The sequence below is a fragment of the Oncorhynchus mykiss genome, chromosome 13 (assembly GCF_057628025.1).
Source record: "Oncorhynchus mykiss isolate SJ-2025 chromosome 13, ASM5762802v1, whole genome shotgun sequence".
Classification (NCBI taxonomy): Eukaryota; Metazoa; Chordata; class Actinopteri; order Salmoniformes; family Salmonidae; genus Oncorhynchus; species Oncorhynchus mykiss.
Genome location: NC_143034.1, coordinates 28669647 through 28684470, shown reverse-complemented (window position 1 = coordinate 28684470; position 14824 = coordinate 28669647). Strand labels below are relative to the sequence as shown.

The following is a 14824-nucleotide window of genomic DNA, read 5'->3' as shown; positions in this document are numbered from 1 at the left end:
CCCTTTCTTTCACTCGACTAAGCATGCCTCTCCTTAATGTCAATATGCCTTGTCCATTGCTGTTCTGGTTAGTGTTTATTGGCTTATTTCACTGTAGAGCCTGTAGTCCTGCTCAATATACCTTATCCAAGCTATTAGTTCCACCACCACCACATCACATGCGGTGACATCTCCTGGTTTCAATTATGTTTCTAGAGACAATATCTCTCTCATCATCACTCAATACCTAGATTTACCTCCACTGTATTCACATCCTACCATACCTTTGTCTGTACATTATACCTTGAAGCTATTTCATCGCCCCCAGAAACCTCCCTTTACTCTCTGTTCCAGACGTTCTAGACGACCAATTCTCATTGCTTTTAGCCGTACCCTTATCCTACTCCTCCTCTTTTCCTCTGGTGATGTAGAGGTGAATCCAGGCCTTGCAGTGCCTAGCTCCACTCCTATTCCCAAGGCACTCTCTTTTGATGACTTCTGTAACCGTAATAGCCTTGGTTTCATGCATGTTAACATTAGAAGCCTCCTCCCTAAGTTTGTTTAATTCACTGCTTTAGCACACTCTGCCAACCCGGATGTTCTAGCTGTGTCTGAATCCTGGCTTAGGAAGACCACCAAAAATTCTGACATTTTCATCCCTAACTACAACATTTTCAGACAAGATAGAACTGCCAAAGGGGGCGGTGTTGCAATTTACTGCATAGATAGCCTGCAGAGTTCTGTCCTAATATCCAGGTCTGTACCCAAACAATTTGAACTTCTACTTTTAAAAATCCACCTCTCTAAAAACAAGTCTCTCAACGTTGCCGCCTGATATAGACCACCCTCTGCCCCCAGCTGTGCTCTGGACACCATATGTGAACTGATTGCCCCCCATCTATCTTCAGAGCTCGTGCTGCTAGGCGACCTAAACTGGAACATGCTTAACACCCCAGCCATCCTACAATCTAAGCTTGATGCCCTCAATCTCACACAAATTAGCAATGAACCTACCAGGTACCTCCCCAAAGCCGTAAACACGGACACCCTCATAGATATCATCCTAACCAATCAAGAAAATTAGAACCAGGAACAGATATAGCCCTTGGTTCTCCCCAGACCTGACTGCCCTCAACCAACACAAAAACATCCTATGGTGTTCTGCATTAGCATCGAACAGCCCCCGTGATATGCAGCTTTTCAGGAAGCTAGAAACCAATATACACAGGCAGTTAGAAAAGCCAAGGCTATCTTTTTCAAGCAGAAATTTGCTTCCTGCAAAACTAACTCAAAAAAGTTTGGACACTGTAAAGTCCATGGAGAATAAGAACACCTCCTCCCAGCTGCCCACTGCACTGAAGATAGGAAACACTGTCACCACTGATAAATCCACTATAATTGAGAATTTCAATAAGCATTTTTCTACGGCTGGCCATGCTTTCCACCTGGCTACCCCTACCTCGGTCAACAGCACTGCACCCCCCACAGCAACTCGCCCAAGCCTTGCCCATTTCTCCTTCTCCCAAATCCAGTCAGCTGATGTTCTGAAAGAGCGGCAAAATCTGGACCCCTTCAAATCAGTCGGGCTAGACAATCTGGACCCTTTCTTCCTAAAATTATCTGCCAAAATTGTTGCCACCCCTATTACTAGCCTGTTCAACCTCTCTTTCGTGTCGTCTGAGATTCCCAAAGATTGGAAAGCAGCTGCGGTCATCCCCCTGTTCAAAGGGGGGGACACTCTTGACCCAAACTGCTACAGACCTATATCTATCCTACCCTGCCTTTCTAAGGTCTTCGAAAGCCAAGACAACAAACAGATTACCGACCATTTTGAATCTCACCATACCCTTTCTGCTATGCAATCTGGTTTCCGAGCTGGTCATGGGTGCACCTCAGCCACGCTCAAGGTCCTAAACAATATCTTAACCGCCATCAATAAGAAATATTACTGTGCAGCCGTATTCATTGATGTGGCCAAGGCTTTCGACTCTGTCAATCACCACATCCTCATCGGCAGACTCGACAGTCTTGGTTTCTCAAATGATTGCCTCGCCTGGTTCACCAACTACTTCTCTGATAGAGTTCAGTGTGTCAAATCGGAGGGTCTGTTGTCCGGACCTCTAGCAGTCTCTATGGGGGTGCCACAGGGTTCAATTCTTGGACCGACTCTCGACTCTGTATACATCAATGATGTTGCTCTTGCTGCTGGTGAGTCTCTGATCCACCTCTACGCAGACGACACCATTCTGTATACTTCTGGCCCTTCTTTGGACTCTGTGTAAACAACCCTCCAGGAAAGCTTCAATGCCATACAACTTTCCTTCCGTGGCCTCCAATTGCTCTTAAATACAAGTACAACTAAATGCATGCTCTTCAACCGATCGCTGCCTGCACCTGCCCGCCTGTCCAACATCACTACTCTGGACGGCTCTGACTTAGAATACGTGGACAACTACAAATACCTAGGTGTCTGGTTAGACTGTAAACTCTCCTTCCAGACCCACATCAAACATTTCCAATCCAAAATGAAATCTAGAATTGGCTTCCTATTTCACAACAAAGCATCCGTCACTCATGCTGCCAAACATACCCTTGTAAAACTGACCATCCTACCAATCCTCGATTTCGGCGATGTCATTTACAAAATAGCCTCCAGTACCCTACTCAACAAATTGGATGCAGTCTATCACAGTGCCATCCGTTTTGTCACCAAAGCCCCATATACTACCCACCATTGCGACCTGTATGCTCTCGTTGGCTGGCCCTCGCTTCATACTCGTTACCAAACACACTGGCTCCAGGTCATCTACAAGACCCTGCTAGGTAAAGTCCCCCCTTATCTCAGCTCGCTGGTCACCATAGCATCACCCACCTGTAGCACGCGCTCACCCCCTACCATTCCAGTGTTTTACTTGCTATATTGTATTTACTTTTCCACCATGGCCTTTTTTTTCCCTTTACCTCCCTTATCTCACCTCATTTGCTCACATCATATATAGACTTGTTTCTACTGTATTATTGACTGTATGTTTGTTTTACTCCATGTGTAACTCTGTGTTGTTGTATGTGTCGAACTGCTTTGCTTTATCTTGGCCAGGTCGCAACTGTAAATGAGAACTTGTTCTCAACTTGCCTACCTGGTTAAATAAAGGTTAAATAAAATAAAATAAAATATGTAAAACACCAAAAAAGACGTCTAGTTTACGGATACAAACTTGAAACCTCTGATCATGACAATGGGGTGGAACTCCAGGACAACACATTGTCCATTCCATATTGTCCATTTTACTTTGACATGTCCTGTTTTTGGGACATGTTGCTTGTTAACATGACAGTGCATTTTTGCCTCTTTTACAATGGGGGTCAATAGGACATAATGTTGGTTTTCCTCAATTTGTGAGCGTGGTCGAGGAGAATTCCTTATTATTACTTGAATACCGACTGAGACTATAGTTTAAAAATTGACGAATAGAAGCAAAGAGGGCTTCCTGCAGATGCAGGAATGCTCACATCCGATTTGCGGGCTGGAATAGCGTCCTTCTCATAGAAGCTAGTGACGACCATCATTTAGGCCCTGTTAGGCCTATGTGGCAACAAATAGGCTATTCTTTCAAAAGTTGAGTAACCGGAATTGTAAACATCATGATGCACACATCTTAGCAGGTAAAATGCACTATTGTGTAGGTATTTATAAGTAGGCTATAGCTAGGCTATGCTGTACTGCGGTCTATATTACTAAAACATTTATCTTATTAGGTATTTCAGTGAAAGTATTTTAGGATATAATATAGTAGTATAGTTGTTCTTAATAATATTGTAATTAAGTTGTTATCAAGTTGTTACAGTGTCCTGGATGAGCACTAAATTCAATCTATGTCCTATGCCAATGTTGCGCAAGTTAATCTAAATATAAATTAATCTCACTATAGAAATTATTATAGAAAAGAGAACATATTTGGTCCCAGTCTTGATATAAAGGTTTTGTGAAGCCATATCAAATCTAGTTTTATTTAATACAGCCAGTAGCCTAATTCTTTACCATCAAATAGTTTATATCAGCAAAAAGTTAGAGTTACAACATCTATTATAGATGCCTGATAAATGTGTTAATGTTTCTCATTATTCTAGAAAAAGTACTTTTGAACAAAATGCATCTTTCTAGAAACTGCCTGAGTGTCATGATTGGAGGCACAAACAAAATAGCTGAGCTGTGTGTTTTTGTCTCCACCTCCCTTTGCATTGACACAAAGAGGGATATTGAATTGTCGATGTTAATAGCCACTGGGGTGAAAGCAGACGTGTTTCAGTCTCTACCAGTTGTCAGTGGATACCAGTGTCCAACAGGAGTGCTCATGGGTGTGGTGAGAGAATTTTCCAATCCATCACCATTGTGCCAATTGTCCATAAAATAAATGTGCGAGCATAGCTCGGGTTTCAAATGAAGGCACTCAAATCTCAGGTCAAAACTCACAAATGAGTATGAAAGGAATGCATGACTCAGAGGATCTCGTTCTCGAGGTAACATCTCTCTTTTATATTTTTTAGACCTGTAAATCCCAGTATGGGGTTTTGGATTTGGACACAATGTTGTTGTTGTTTTTTTTGCTCATGAATGGTCACTGAATTGAACAATCTTAAAGAACATCACTATTGAAAAAGAAAATGGTAAAAAAAAGTGTTCCTTTCTATTCCTTTTGTTTTAATATGGTGTAACAAATGCATGGTTAATTTCATTGTAATCTATTTGTTGTAAGTATTAAAATGTGTATATATATATACATATATATACATATTCATAGATATATATGTTTATTAATAACTATATAATAACTATATTTTAAAAAGTACTTAAAATACTGTATATTTTTGGTGGTTGGGTGGTGTTTCCAGGAGGGCTCAAGTAAGCTCAGAGACCAGGTAGATGGCAGTGGAATGAGCCTGGGCAAGAAGAAGGGAGTGAAGGTGAGTGGGAAACACATGGCCCCAGTGGACTGGGACAGAGGGGGGCCGTCCATAGTCCACCACCCCGACTACGTGAGCAGCCCCAGACCCTCAGAAAACAACCCCACCATCATCTCTATCAGCCCCTCTACCCACTCCCACAGGCCCTCTGGTTCTCCAGAGAGGGACCGGCCCAGGCAGGATGAGGGCCCTCCCTCCAGGGTGGAGTGGTCCAGAGAGGGTTGCACCTACAGTCAAAGGGCGTCCAACAGCGAGGTGGGGGTCTCCCGACAGACCATGGATGAGTTGAAGAGTATCCTGAAGGATAGTTCCATGCTTGGTGCCCGGGGGAAGGAGGAGGGGAGGCGTCCTGGAAGCCCAGCCCCTTACACCTACCTGCATGGGACCAACCTGCATGGGACCAACAGGGGAGATGGACGTCCGGAGTCCCAGTCCTCCTTCACCACTTTCAAGCCCCACTCTGATGCTTCCAGGAGGGTGTCCACCAGGTCCAGGGACAGCAGCTCCCTCCAGCTTGGCTCCGGGATGGACTCGTCAGATGTGACTGGAGCAAACAGGCAATCCGGAGTTCGGTCGTCCACGTTCGAGAACAGTAGTGCCAACTGTGGAGAGACCTGGAACTCACAAACAGGTCAGTCTGGTTTGGGATTAGTTTTATCAAAAAGCTTTTATTACATTTTTTTTTATAAACTTGTAGCTAATACAGTAGTTCCATCACAGGCGAACATCTTTTTTTGTTCTCATAGATAACAGTAAAGACAACATGGATAAGTCTGGGACTCAGAGCTTCTCAGCCATGGAGCACATCAAGCAGCAGATTGTCCGGGAGAATATCAACTTTGTCCGCTTCGAGGCCACGGATCTCCATGGGGTGTCCAGGTCTAAGACAGTGCCAGTCCGCTTCTTTCATGTAATCATCTCACACACAGTACACAAACATCCTGAAACATACTAGCTATAGTGTATTGTGACAACCCACAATGTTATAATGCTATTTGTTTAAATGGTTGCTCAATGGTTATGCTTGCCTATAGGAAAAATCCCATGATGTACATTTATTTAAAATCTTTACAGGAGAAAGCAATGTACGGGGTACCGATGCCAAGAAGCTACCTAGAGCTGACCCTGAGCCCTAAGAGCTGTGAGGTGGACCACGCCAACAACCCTGCCAACTTCAGCAGCGACGTGCTGCTTATCCCAGACCTGTCGACCTTCAGGGTGCTGCCCTGGGCTGAGCAGACGGCCCGGGTCATCTGTGACCCCTGCATGATAACCGGCAGCCCCCTGCGCACCGCACCCCGCCTCATTGCCAAGCAGCTGATGGGGCAGCTCCAGAGCATGGGTTTCTCCCTGTACTCCTCCTTCACCTACGAGTGCTGTGTCCTGGGAGCACCCGACAGGGTGGGCCCCAAGACCATTCTGTTCCCCGCCACCACCCTGGCCAGCAACCACGACCTGCCCTTCTTCCAGCAGCTGGTGAATGGGATGTACTGCATGGGGGCCGACGTGGACAGTTTGGCCTCAGCCATGGTGCCCGGCCAGATGGAGATCAACCTGAGGCCAGAGTTTGGCATCGCGGCCGCCGACACCGCCTTCACGTTCCGTACCGGCATCAAAGAGATGGCGAGGAAACACAGCTACATCGCCAGCTTCTTCACCGACGACAGCCTGTACAATGCCGGGGTGCTTTCCCACTCTCTCTGGGACACCAACGGCCGCCGTAGTCTCTTCCACACCGGGGACCATGGCGGAGGGGAGCTGTCAGAGATTGGCAGGAAGTGGCTTGCGGGGCTCCTGAGCCACTCGGCCGCCCTGAGTTGCCTGCTCTCCCCTGGGCTGAGCTGCCGCAGCCACATTGCCAAGAAGGTTAAAGACCCCAAGCACAACGTGCTCTACGCCACCTACGGCTACAATGACAACAGCAGCGCCTTCAATGTAAAATGCCACGGCGGGCGGGAGATGCATATCGACAACAAGCTGGGCTCGGCCATGGCTAACCCATACGTGGTGCTGGCGGCCACCGTGGCGGCAGGACTGGACGGTATCAAACGCAACCTGGCGGCTGAGACGGGTCTGACCAGGGCCTCCACCCACACCCAGCTGGGGAAACAGCAGTTTTCCATCCCTGTGAAGCTGGAAGACGCTCTGGTGGCTTTGAGCGAAGACCATGTGATTCGCGGAGCGCTGGGAGAACCATTTGTGCAGTATTTTATTGCTCTGAAGCAATTTGAGATTGAGACTGAAGAATTGGATGCAGAGAGGAACAAATGTCTGGAATATTTCATATAGAAGTACTCAATGTTGTACAGTCGGATTCCTGTTAAACAAATGGATTGATCGAATTCACACAATGCTTTCTTTCAACATATATCTTTTTTTATTCCATATTTGACAGAAAACAATAAAAACATGATTGAAATATCAACATCTGTGTGCAGGGCCCAAATGAATTGAAAATTAATTATCACATTTAATCAGATTTCTTTAAAAAGAGAGTAGGAAACATCTGGGGTTTTGGGTCTTGAATTATGATGCCTTACAGTAGATAGCTGTCAGTATGGTACGCAAACATAAATAACATTCTCAACCTATTACAGTGCCATGGGAAAACGTATGAAAGGAAACTGGCCACTTCACACTGAATACTGACATTGAAACTTATTTGACATGTATAGCCGAACACACAGCACAGGGTACCTTATATTGAAGCAATTATTTTCATATGCATGTATGCACTTTTTAAAACGAAATGTCTGCTATGAACTCAAAACAAAGGACAGTAAAATACTCACGTTTGGGGTATTCAATTGACAACTAAGGGACAATCTAACTGACCATTTCACAAGTAAGGCATAAAAATGATATTGCTTTATCAGAATTAGCACACTTGCCATATCAGTTCATTCCAACATATAACAATTTGTACAATAAAAAGTATCCCATAACCAGTGCAAAAAGAATACATGCAAATTCCCTAAAGACTTAACAGTCTAATATACAATACAAACCCTGTCATAGAACAGTGCTGTTATTGCCTTGATCGTAGACAACATTGACACATTCACTTCTTGCTGATGAGATTCCCCACCCGTTGTATGAATCGGCCAAGCTTATTTTCATTGGGAGTAGTTTCAGTCTGATAGCGGTGCATGGAACTAACAGGGGTATGTCTCACAAACAAACTCCCGTGTTTGTCTGAATCATATCGGTTCGTAGTAGCTGTTGTTGGTTTATCAGAAGGCTTGTTTTCAAATGAAACAAAACTCTCAAACCGGCTATACGCTCGTTTCCGCCCGGTGTCTGAATGAATTGATGCTTGACTCTCCACAGTGTTTGTGGAGCTCAGGGAGTCCTGGTCCGGTACACATTTCTTTCTAAAGCTCCTTCTAACCCAGCTAGTCGTTAACCCAGGAGATGAGGATTTACCTGCTGGGCTGGGAGAATTATATAGTTGTTCCTTTTCGGTTTCAGTGTCAGCCGCAATGTGTGATGACCTGGAAGGGCTTGGAGAATGACCTTTAGGTGATGTAGTAAGTCGCACAGCTGACGGTTTTCCAGGAGGATCTGAGATGGTTCTCTGCTCTGCGGAAATGTCAGCCTGCACTAAATGCTTTGATCTTACTGAACCTATCCTTTGAATTGTGGATCTGAATGAATTCTGCCTTTGGAGTTCTGCTCCTTCTTCCTTGTGTGACGTTTTCTCCACCATTTTCTCCACTGAAACATTGGCATGCACTATATTCATTATTGATTCCACTGAAGTTCTGGGTATCAATGGATTCGCACTTTGGCATGTTTCCTCTTTGTCTGCGGAGAGCACCAAGTCAGAGCTGTTGGCCAGCTGGTCAGCGGAGTCATGACTCTTCCTGGTGGGGCCCTCCTTCTCCTCTGGTATTCCAATCAAAGATGTTAGCGCTTTAGAGCTCTCCACATTAAGTCCAATTGGTCTGAAGTTGGAGGGCTTGAGCAAAGGTTCCTTTAGTTGTATTCCCAGTTGGGCTGCCGACATCGTCCTGGAGAGAGGCTCTTGCCAGTCACCAAGATGATTCCTCTCTGTCTTGGTCGTGACATCGTATTGTGAGGCAGACTTTTGCGCATCACTAAAGTTGGTTAGTTTACATTTTTGGTCTTCAACTCTGTTTTCCTCTTCCTGTTGACCTCCTGGGTTGAGTTCCTCTCTGCGGCTGGAAGGTCCTTGAATAGAACTGTGTTCTGAGCTGCCTGATAGCTCTGCCGCACTGTGCCTTTTATCCAGGCCTCTCTCTGACGACCTTCCTTTAGCTCTTTCCAGAGTAGAGAAAATAGACAGCCGGAGAGAGTCCTGGCTCTGCCCTGGCCTTAAGTTGCTGACTGGTTCCTCATACTCATGTAAACTGAGCCTTTTCCGTCTGATCTCTTCCAGTCTTGTCTGACTCTCCCTCAATCTAGCAGGGGTCAGTTGGGTTTGGAAGTTGCTTAGGCCACCTAGACTGCCCTGTGGAGATGTCACTCCTAGACTGCCCTGTGGGGATGTCACTCTTAGACTGCCCTGTGGAGATAGCATCCATAGACTGCCTTGTGGAGATGTCACAGAGTGCTCAGACATATAGTTAGGAGTTTCAGACTGCTCTGTCAGACGGCTGTTGAAGAGGACTGATGTTCTCATCCGGGATGATGTGTTTGGGTTCTGAGTGCTGTCAGGCAGATGCAGATTATCAACTGGCTCCCCTAGGGTCGCATCACTGTTATTGAGGTACGAGTCGATTTTCCACCTGTTAAGAGAGTTCTCACTGCTGTAAGGGAGTGGATGCTGTTGGTCAATGCCGTACCTCTTCTGCGTGTAATGATTAATCCTGCCTGGTAACAGTAGATCCTCGTTGCATCTGCCTCTCTCAGGAGCACCGTGAGCGCCACCAGCTTCATCTCTTACATTCCTCAAGTGAGTTGTGGAATTCCCTCTCCGCGGCAGCTCTCCGGCGTAGCTGTGTCCCCTCACAAGTTTCACCATATCGGTGCAGTGAGATTGATTCAGTCTGTCCTGAAAGCTCAGTCCTCTTTTGACCATCTGTCCATTGTTGTATCGATCGTCCTTCTGTTGACCGGTAGAGCTCATCAAGCCAAGCTGTCTCCCACGGGATCGCATGTGAATCTGGTCAAGAGAGAGTCTGCTCTCGAAGTGCCGACCAGAATAAGGGTCGTATGTGGACGTAGCCGGCTCTTTCCGGGAGTCTCTCTCCTGAGAGAAAGTGGCGGGAAGAGTGGATCGGGCGAACAGACGTCTGAACTCCTCGTCGTAGGAGCCCACCAGCTGCCCTGTGACCACCAAGACCATGCTGAGGTTGATCTTCTCAAAGGACCACATGAAGCTGGAGAAAAGGGAGATAATGAAAAGAAAGGTATTATAATAAATAAATGCAGTCATCCGGTTAGTTATATATAAAACTCCATGAATACTTTAGAAAATGTTAGTATGCTATGTAATGTATAATGCTATATTTAACATACTGTATTTAACAAGTATAAGGAAGAGTTTGTGAACAGATTTATGTTTGAAATGCAATAGAGTGGACAGAGTTGGTTGTACTAGGTTAGACATACCTGTATGTGCCGTACAACACTGTTTTGCAGTCCACCAATAGAAACCTCTGCTCCAAAGATCCATGGAACTTTGCTCCAGATCGACACATGTACTGCTGTCCTTTCACTGTCCGAACTCGCAGGTTCTGAACAAGACAGAAGAATTTTTCGCACACACACACACACACACACACACACACACACACACACACACACACACACACACACACACACACACACACACACACACACACACACACACACACACACACACACACACACACACACACACACTACTACTACAACTCTAACCTTAACAAACTTGTGACAACCATCCCCAAAACCATTGACAGGAGGCCAACCAGAAAATTGGTTTGGAATGATTAAGCGTTACAGCGAGATAACAAACACATTTCATCTTTCATCGGGAAACGTTGTTTTTGTTCAAAAACAAGTTCTAGATCTATCCATTTGAGACAAAGGGTAAAGGAGTAACAGGAGCAAGCCTGGCACTGCACCATAAACGCCATGAAATAAACCCGCTGATGACATCCAGCATGTTAATACACTGATGATGCTTCAGGGGAAATAGACACACCGGTAAATGACTACTGCATTTCCACCAAGGGTGTGGAGCAAATGTCATTGCTAAATGCGCGAAGACTCCTGCCAATAGTTAAAAGGTCATGCCACTGACAAACTCCTGCTATGCATTGAAAGAGACCTTGGTCTCAGTATGACACCCTGATAAAATAAAGGTTAAATAAATCAGATAAATACAATTTAATCAGGATTTAAGCTCTTACAGTTCCTTTGTGAATATACGCTGAGTGTAGAAAACATTAGGAACGCCTGCCCTTTCCATGTGACATAGACTGACAAGATGAATCTGGGTGAAGGCCATGATCCCTTATTGATGTCACTTGTTAAATCCACTTCAATCAGTGTAGATTGAAGGAGAGGAGACAGGTTAAAGAAGGATTTTTAAGCTTTGGGACAATTGAGACATTGATTTTGTACTGTATGTGTGCCATTCAGAGGATGAACAAGCAAGGCAAACTACTTAAGTGCATTTGAAAAGGGTATGGTAGTAGTTGCCAGGCGCACTGGTTTAAGTGTGTCAAGAACTGCAATGCTGCTGGATTTTTTTGAGCTCAACCACTTCCCATACGTATCAAGAATGGTCCACCACCCAAAGGACATCCAGTCATCTTGACTTTAACTGTGGGAGGCATTCGAGTCAACATGGGCCAACATCCCTGTGGTACGCTTTCGACACCTTGTAGAGTCCATGCCCTGACAAATTTTTTTAAATGTATTTTACTAGGCAAGTCAGTTAAGAACAAATTCTTATTTTCAATGACGGCCTAGGAACAGTGGGTTAACTGCCTGTTCAGGGGCAGAACGACAGATTTGTTCCTTGTCAGCTCGGGGATTTGAACTTGCAACCTTTCAGTTACTAGTCCAATGCTCTAACCACTTGGCTACCCTGCCACCCTGGCAGGCTGTTCTGAGGGCAAAAGGGTGTGCAACTCAATATTAGGAAGGTCGTCCTATTTTTTTTATACACACGGTGTAATGGGATACACAAATTATGTGTAGAAAAATGTTGGTATTTCATTGGACGAGGCAGAAGTTTTTGTTATAGTTCATTTACATTTTGCGAAGTATTTCAAATACAATTCCTTACCTTGAGCTCTTGGATTTGGACACCTGCGCTCTTAGCCATGTTCAGAAAGCTTTTGAATTGGAAGTCATCAAGAAGTATGTAGACCATCACTCCCCTAGTAGTCGCATTGACAATCTCCTTAAAAATATCAACGTCAGTGAAGACATCCATCGCTATAGCAATAACCTATATTGGAAAGGAATGAAGAATACGCTTCATTATCAGTTGTGGGAACAGCAGAGGTTTATTGAAAGTAGAAGTCTCAGAACTTGGTCACCAAATCTGAAACGGTGCCTCATGGCTTTTTTCTGTGTAGTAATTGCTGTGTTGGGGAGTAGTGAACTACATGTAGTTCAACTAGTAATTTAATTGCAGTTTTTCAGTAGCTTGGTGGTAGTTGAACTAAATTCAAACATTTTCAGTAGTTAATTACTTGTTTTGCAATGTGGTGGTGTAGCTACCTGCTGGAACTACACACAACTTTTTTTCTAAAATAAAACATGGGTGAAGTAGACAAGAATTTCATTTCTTTTTCTGCATCAGCCCTGCCCTATTCTCACTTTTTGTGTTTAATAGGCTAAATTACACATCTGACTCCAGAGCAATCTGTTCATGCAATTTGGGGTCAATGACATTTCAGATTTATGTATGATCCTTTTTCACAAAGTAGTGAACTACTTTTTCAAAATAACTTCAGATAAGTAAACTATATTTTTCTTAAGGATTGCTTCAGTGCAGCTTAACTTCTTCCAGTGTGAAGTAATTGGTAGCTCGGTAAACTATATTTTCAGAGTAGCTTCGCCAACATTGAGTAATTGTGGTATTCAAAAGCGCACTGTCTGTACAGCACAGTATGTGCTGTTTTGAGAAGCAACAATGACTTTTGTTATCCGCACACGCCCTTTTTTAACCTTCTGGAATTACATATCCAATTGTAAGGATGATAAGTGGAAACCTTTCAGAGCACAGGAAGTCTGGCAAGCAGCCATGACGTGGGAAGCTAACATTTCAGTAGGCCTACCTTGAAACCGGTTGAGACAGGCTTAGGCGGTTGATATGCCACAGACATTTAACTGAACATTAAAAAAAAGCTCAACATATGCAGCTGTGGGAAATGCTACTCTGTGAGAAAGACAATTCAAACCCGGGAATGTGAATTTGTACAAAACATAACAGTAAATACCAGACACTTCAAAATTATTGATGGGAAATTATATTATTGTGCCTCGTTACCTGTCTTGCGTCTTGGATTTGTTTACGTATCGTCTCTTTGATGGTCGGTGTGTTGTGTCTGGGAGGGTGGAAAAGCAGGCTGATGTTTGTCTCCACGTTCTCATTGGTGACCTCTGGCCAGCCGAGGTCAAGGTCAGGAACCTCCTCATCTGACTCAGTGGGGAAGTAAGTCGAGGGAGCTATGACATTTTCTTCACTTTTACGTTTCCCTGCTTCATAATCCTCATCCTCCGGGACTGGCAACTCTGCATTGTCCAAAATGAAGATGACCTCCTCTTCAGAGAGAAAGTCACTGAGTTGTTCGGCTTTGAGGTACTCCTGGTAGGCATCTCTACCCCCACTGACCAGAGCGTAGATGGCAAGCCGGTAGGACTCCTTGTAGTGTGGCTGGATGTATTCCACTGGAAACACGTCTTCTTTGAAGGACAACAGACAGGAGAGCTTGGATTCCATTTGTATGATCTCCCCCTGAGAGGATCTCTGATTTATGTAGAATGGGGTTATTACCTTAAAAATATATACAATATATCATGTGTTATGACAGAACTGATGAAATTGTGACTTGTGCTATTTTCATCTTCACTATGTATAATGCCACAACCTAAGGACATAACCCATTTAAGTGAAACAGTTGACTCACAAACTAGCACATGTGAAACTTCCAATAACTGTTTGGTTTTACCATATTTGTGTAGACATTCTTCATTCTGTACATTTGTAGAAAATACACTCCACCGGTGTGGAAATTCAAGTACAGACAGTACACCACAAAGGATCTTTTCAAATCTTTCTGAACATTTCAGGGGAGAGAGACAGAAAAGAGGCCTTGCACTCAATTGAATGTCATAATGTCAACAAACTAGACTTACTTCATGGTCAGCAATGATAACCAGCTCTTTCTCCTTTTAAAAATCCCATTGAATGTGTTAAATTGTCCAGTAGGTTGAACATTGTGAATCACAGCCAGCAAGTCAACCCTAACCGGCACCGCTGTCGTATGACTGAAGTTAAAAAGTGAGCAGTCAATGATGCTGCAGATCAAACCTGCTGCAGTCTTTCACCCCATTCACCGCTTTGACAAAACACATCACTTGAGAGTCCCTCCCTCTCCTTTCAGAGGTTTGGAAGAAGTCAGGCTAGTAGTATCTTGTTTGGGTGAGAGGAAACACAGTAGTTTTCTTTATTGGTAGAGTTGTTACCCCAAATGTGACCTCTTCTGTGGAGTGTACATTTGTATTAAGGTACAACATGTTCTTAATACATATTTGAGGAGAATATCAAAAGGATATTGTGCCATACAGAAGTCCGTATCGTCTAACGTTATTGGTAAATTACTAAAAGGTTCTTCCTTAAAAGAAAGACAATTGGGAGGTGAGAGGAGACAAGTGAAGGAAATAAAAAGAAAGAATGACAGGAAAAGACAAC

At 44.2% G+C, this 14824-nt stretch overlaps 2 protein-coding genes across 3 annotated transcripts; one reads left to right on the top strand and one right to left on the bottom strand.

Annotated features, from left to right (window-relative positions):
* The first annotated feature begins 4252 nt into the window (after positions 1 to 4252).
* On the top strand, positions 4253 to 7366 carry lgsn (lengsin, lens protein with glutamine synthetase domain). The gene is made up of 4 exons (XM_021557073.3): positions 4253 to 4497; positions 4870 to 5572; positions 5688 to 5851; positions 6016 to 7366. The coding sequence occupies exons 1-4, from the start codon at positions 4453 to 4455 to the stop codon at positions 7228 to 7230; spliced, it is 2127 nt and encodes a 708-aa protein (XP_021412748.3). The 5' UTR covers positions 4253 to 4452; the 3' UTR covers positions 7231 to 7366.
* On the bottom strand, positions 7296 to 14514 carry LOC110485105 (scaffolding CK1 anchoring protein B). Of its 2 annotated transcripts, none has more exons than XM_036940551.2 (5): positions 14269 to 14514; positions 13400 to 13906; positions 12188 to 12352; positions 10519 to 10643; positions 7296 to 10286 (listed from the first exon to the last, which is right to left on the bottom strand). In XM_036940551.2, the coding sequence occupies exons 2-5, from the start codon at positions 13850 to 13852 to the stop codon at positions 8003 to 8005; spliced, it is 3027 nt and encodes a 1008-aa protein (XP_036796446.2). In that variant the 5' UTR covers positions 13853 to 13906; positions 14269 to 14514; the 3' UTR covers positions 7296 to 8002. The 2 variants fall into 2 exon arrangements, with proteins under 2 accessions (XP_036796446.2, XP_036796447.2); XM_036940552.2 differs by having other exon boundaries at positions 13400 to 13879; positions 14269 to 14406.
* Positions 14515 to 14824: the final 310 nt, after the last annotated feature.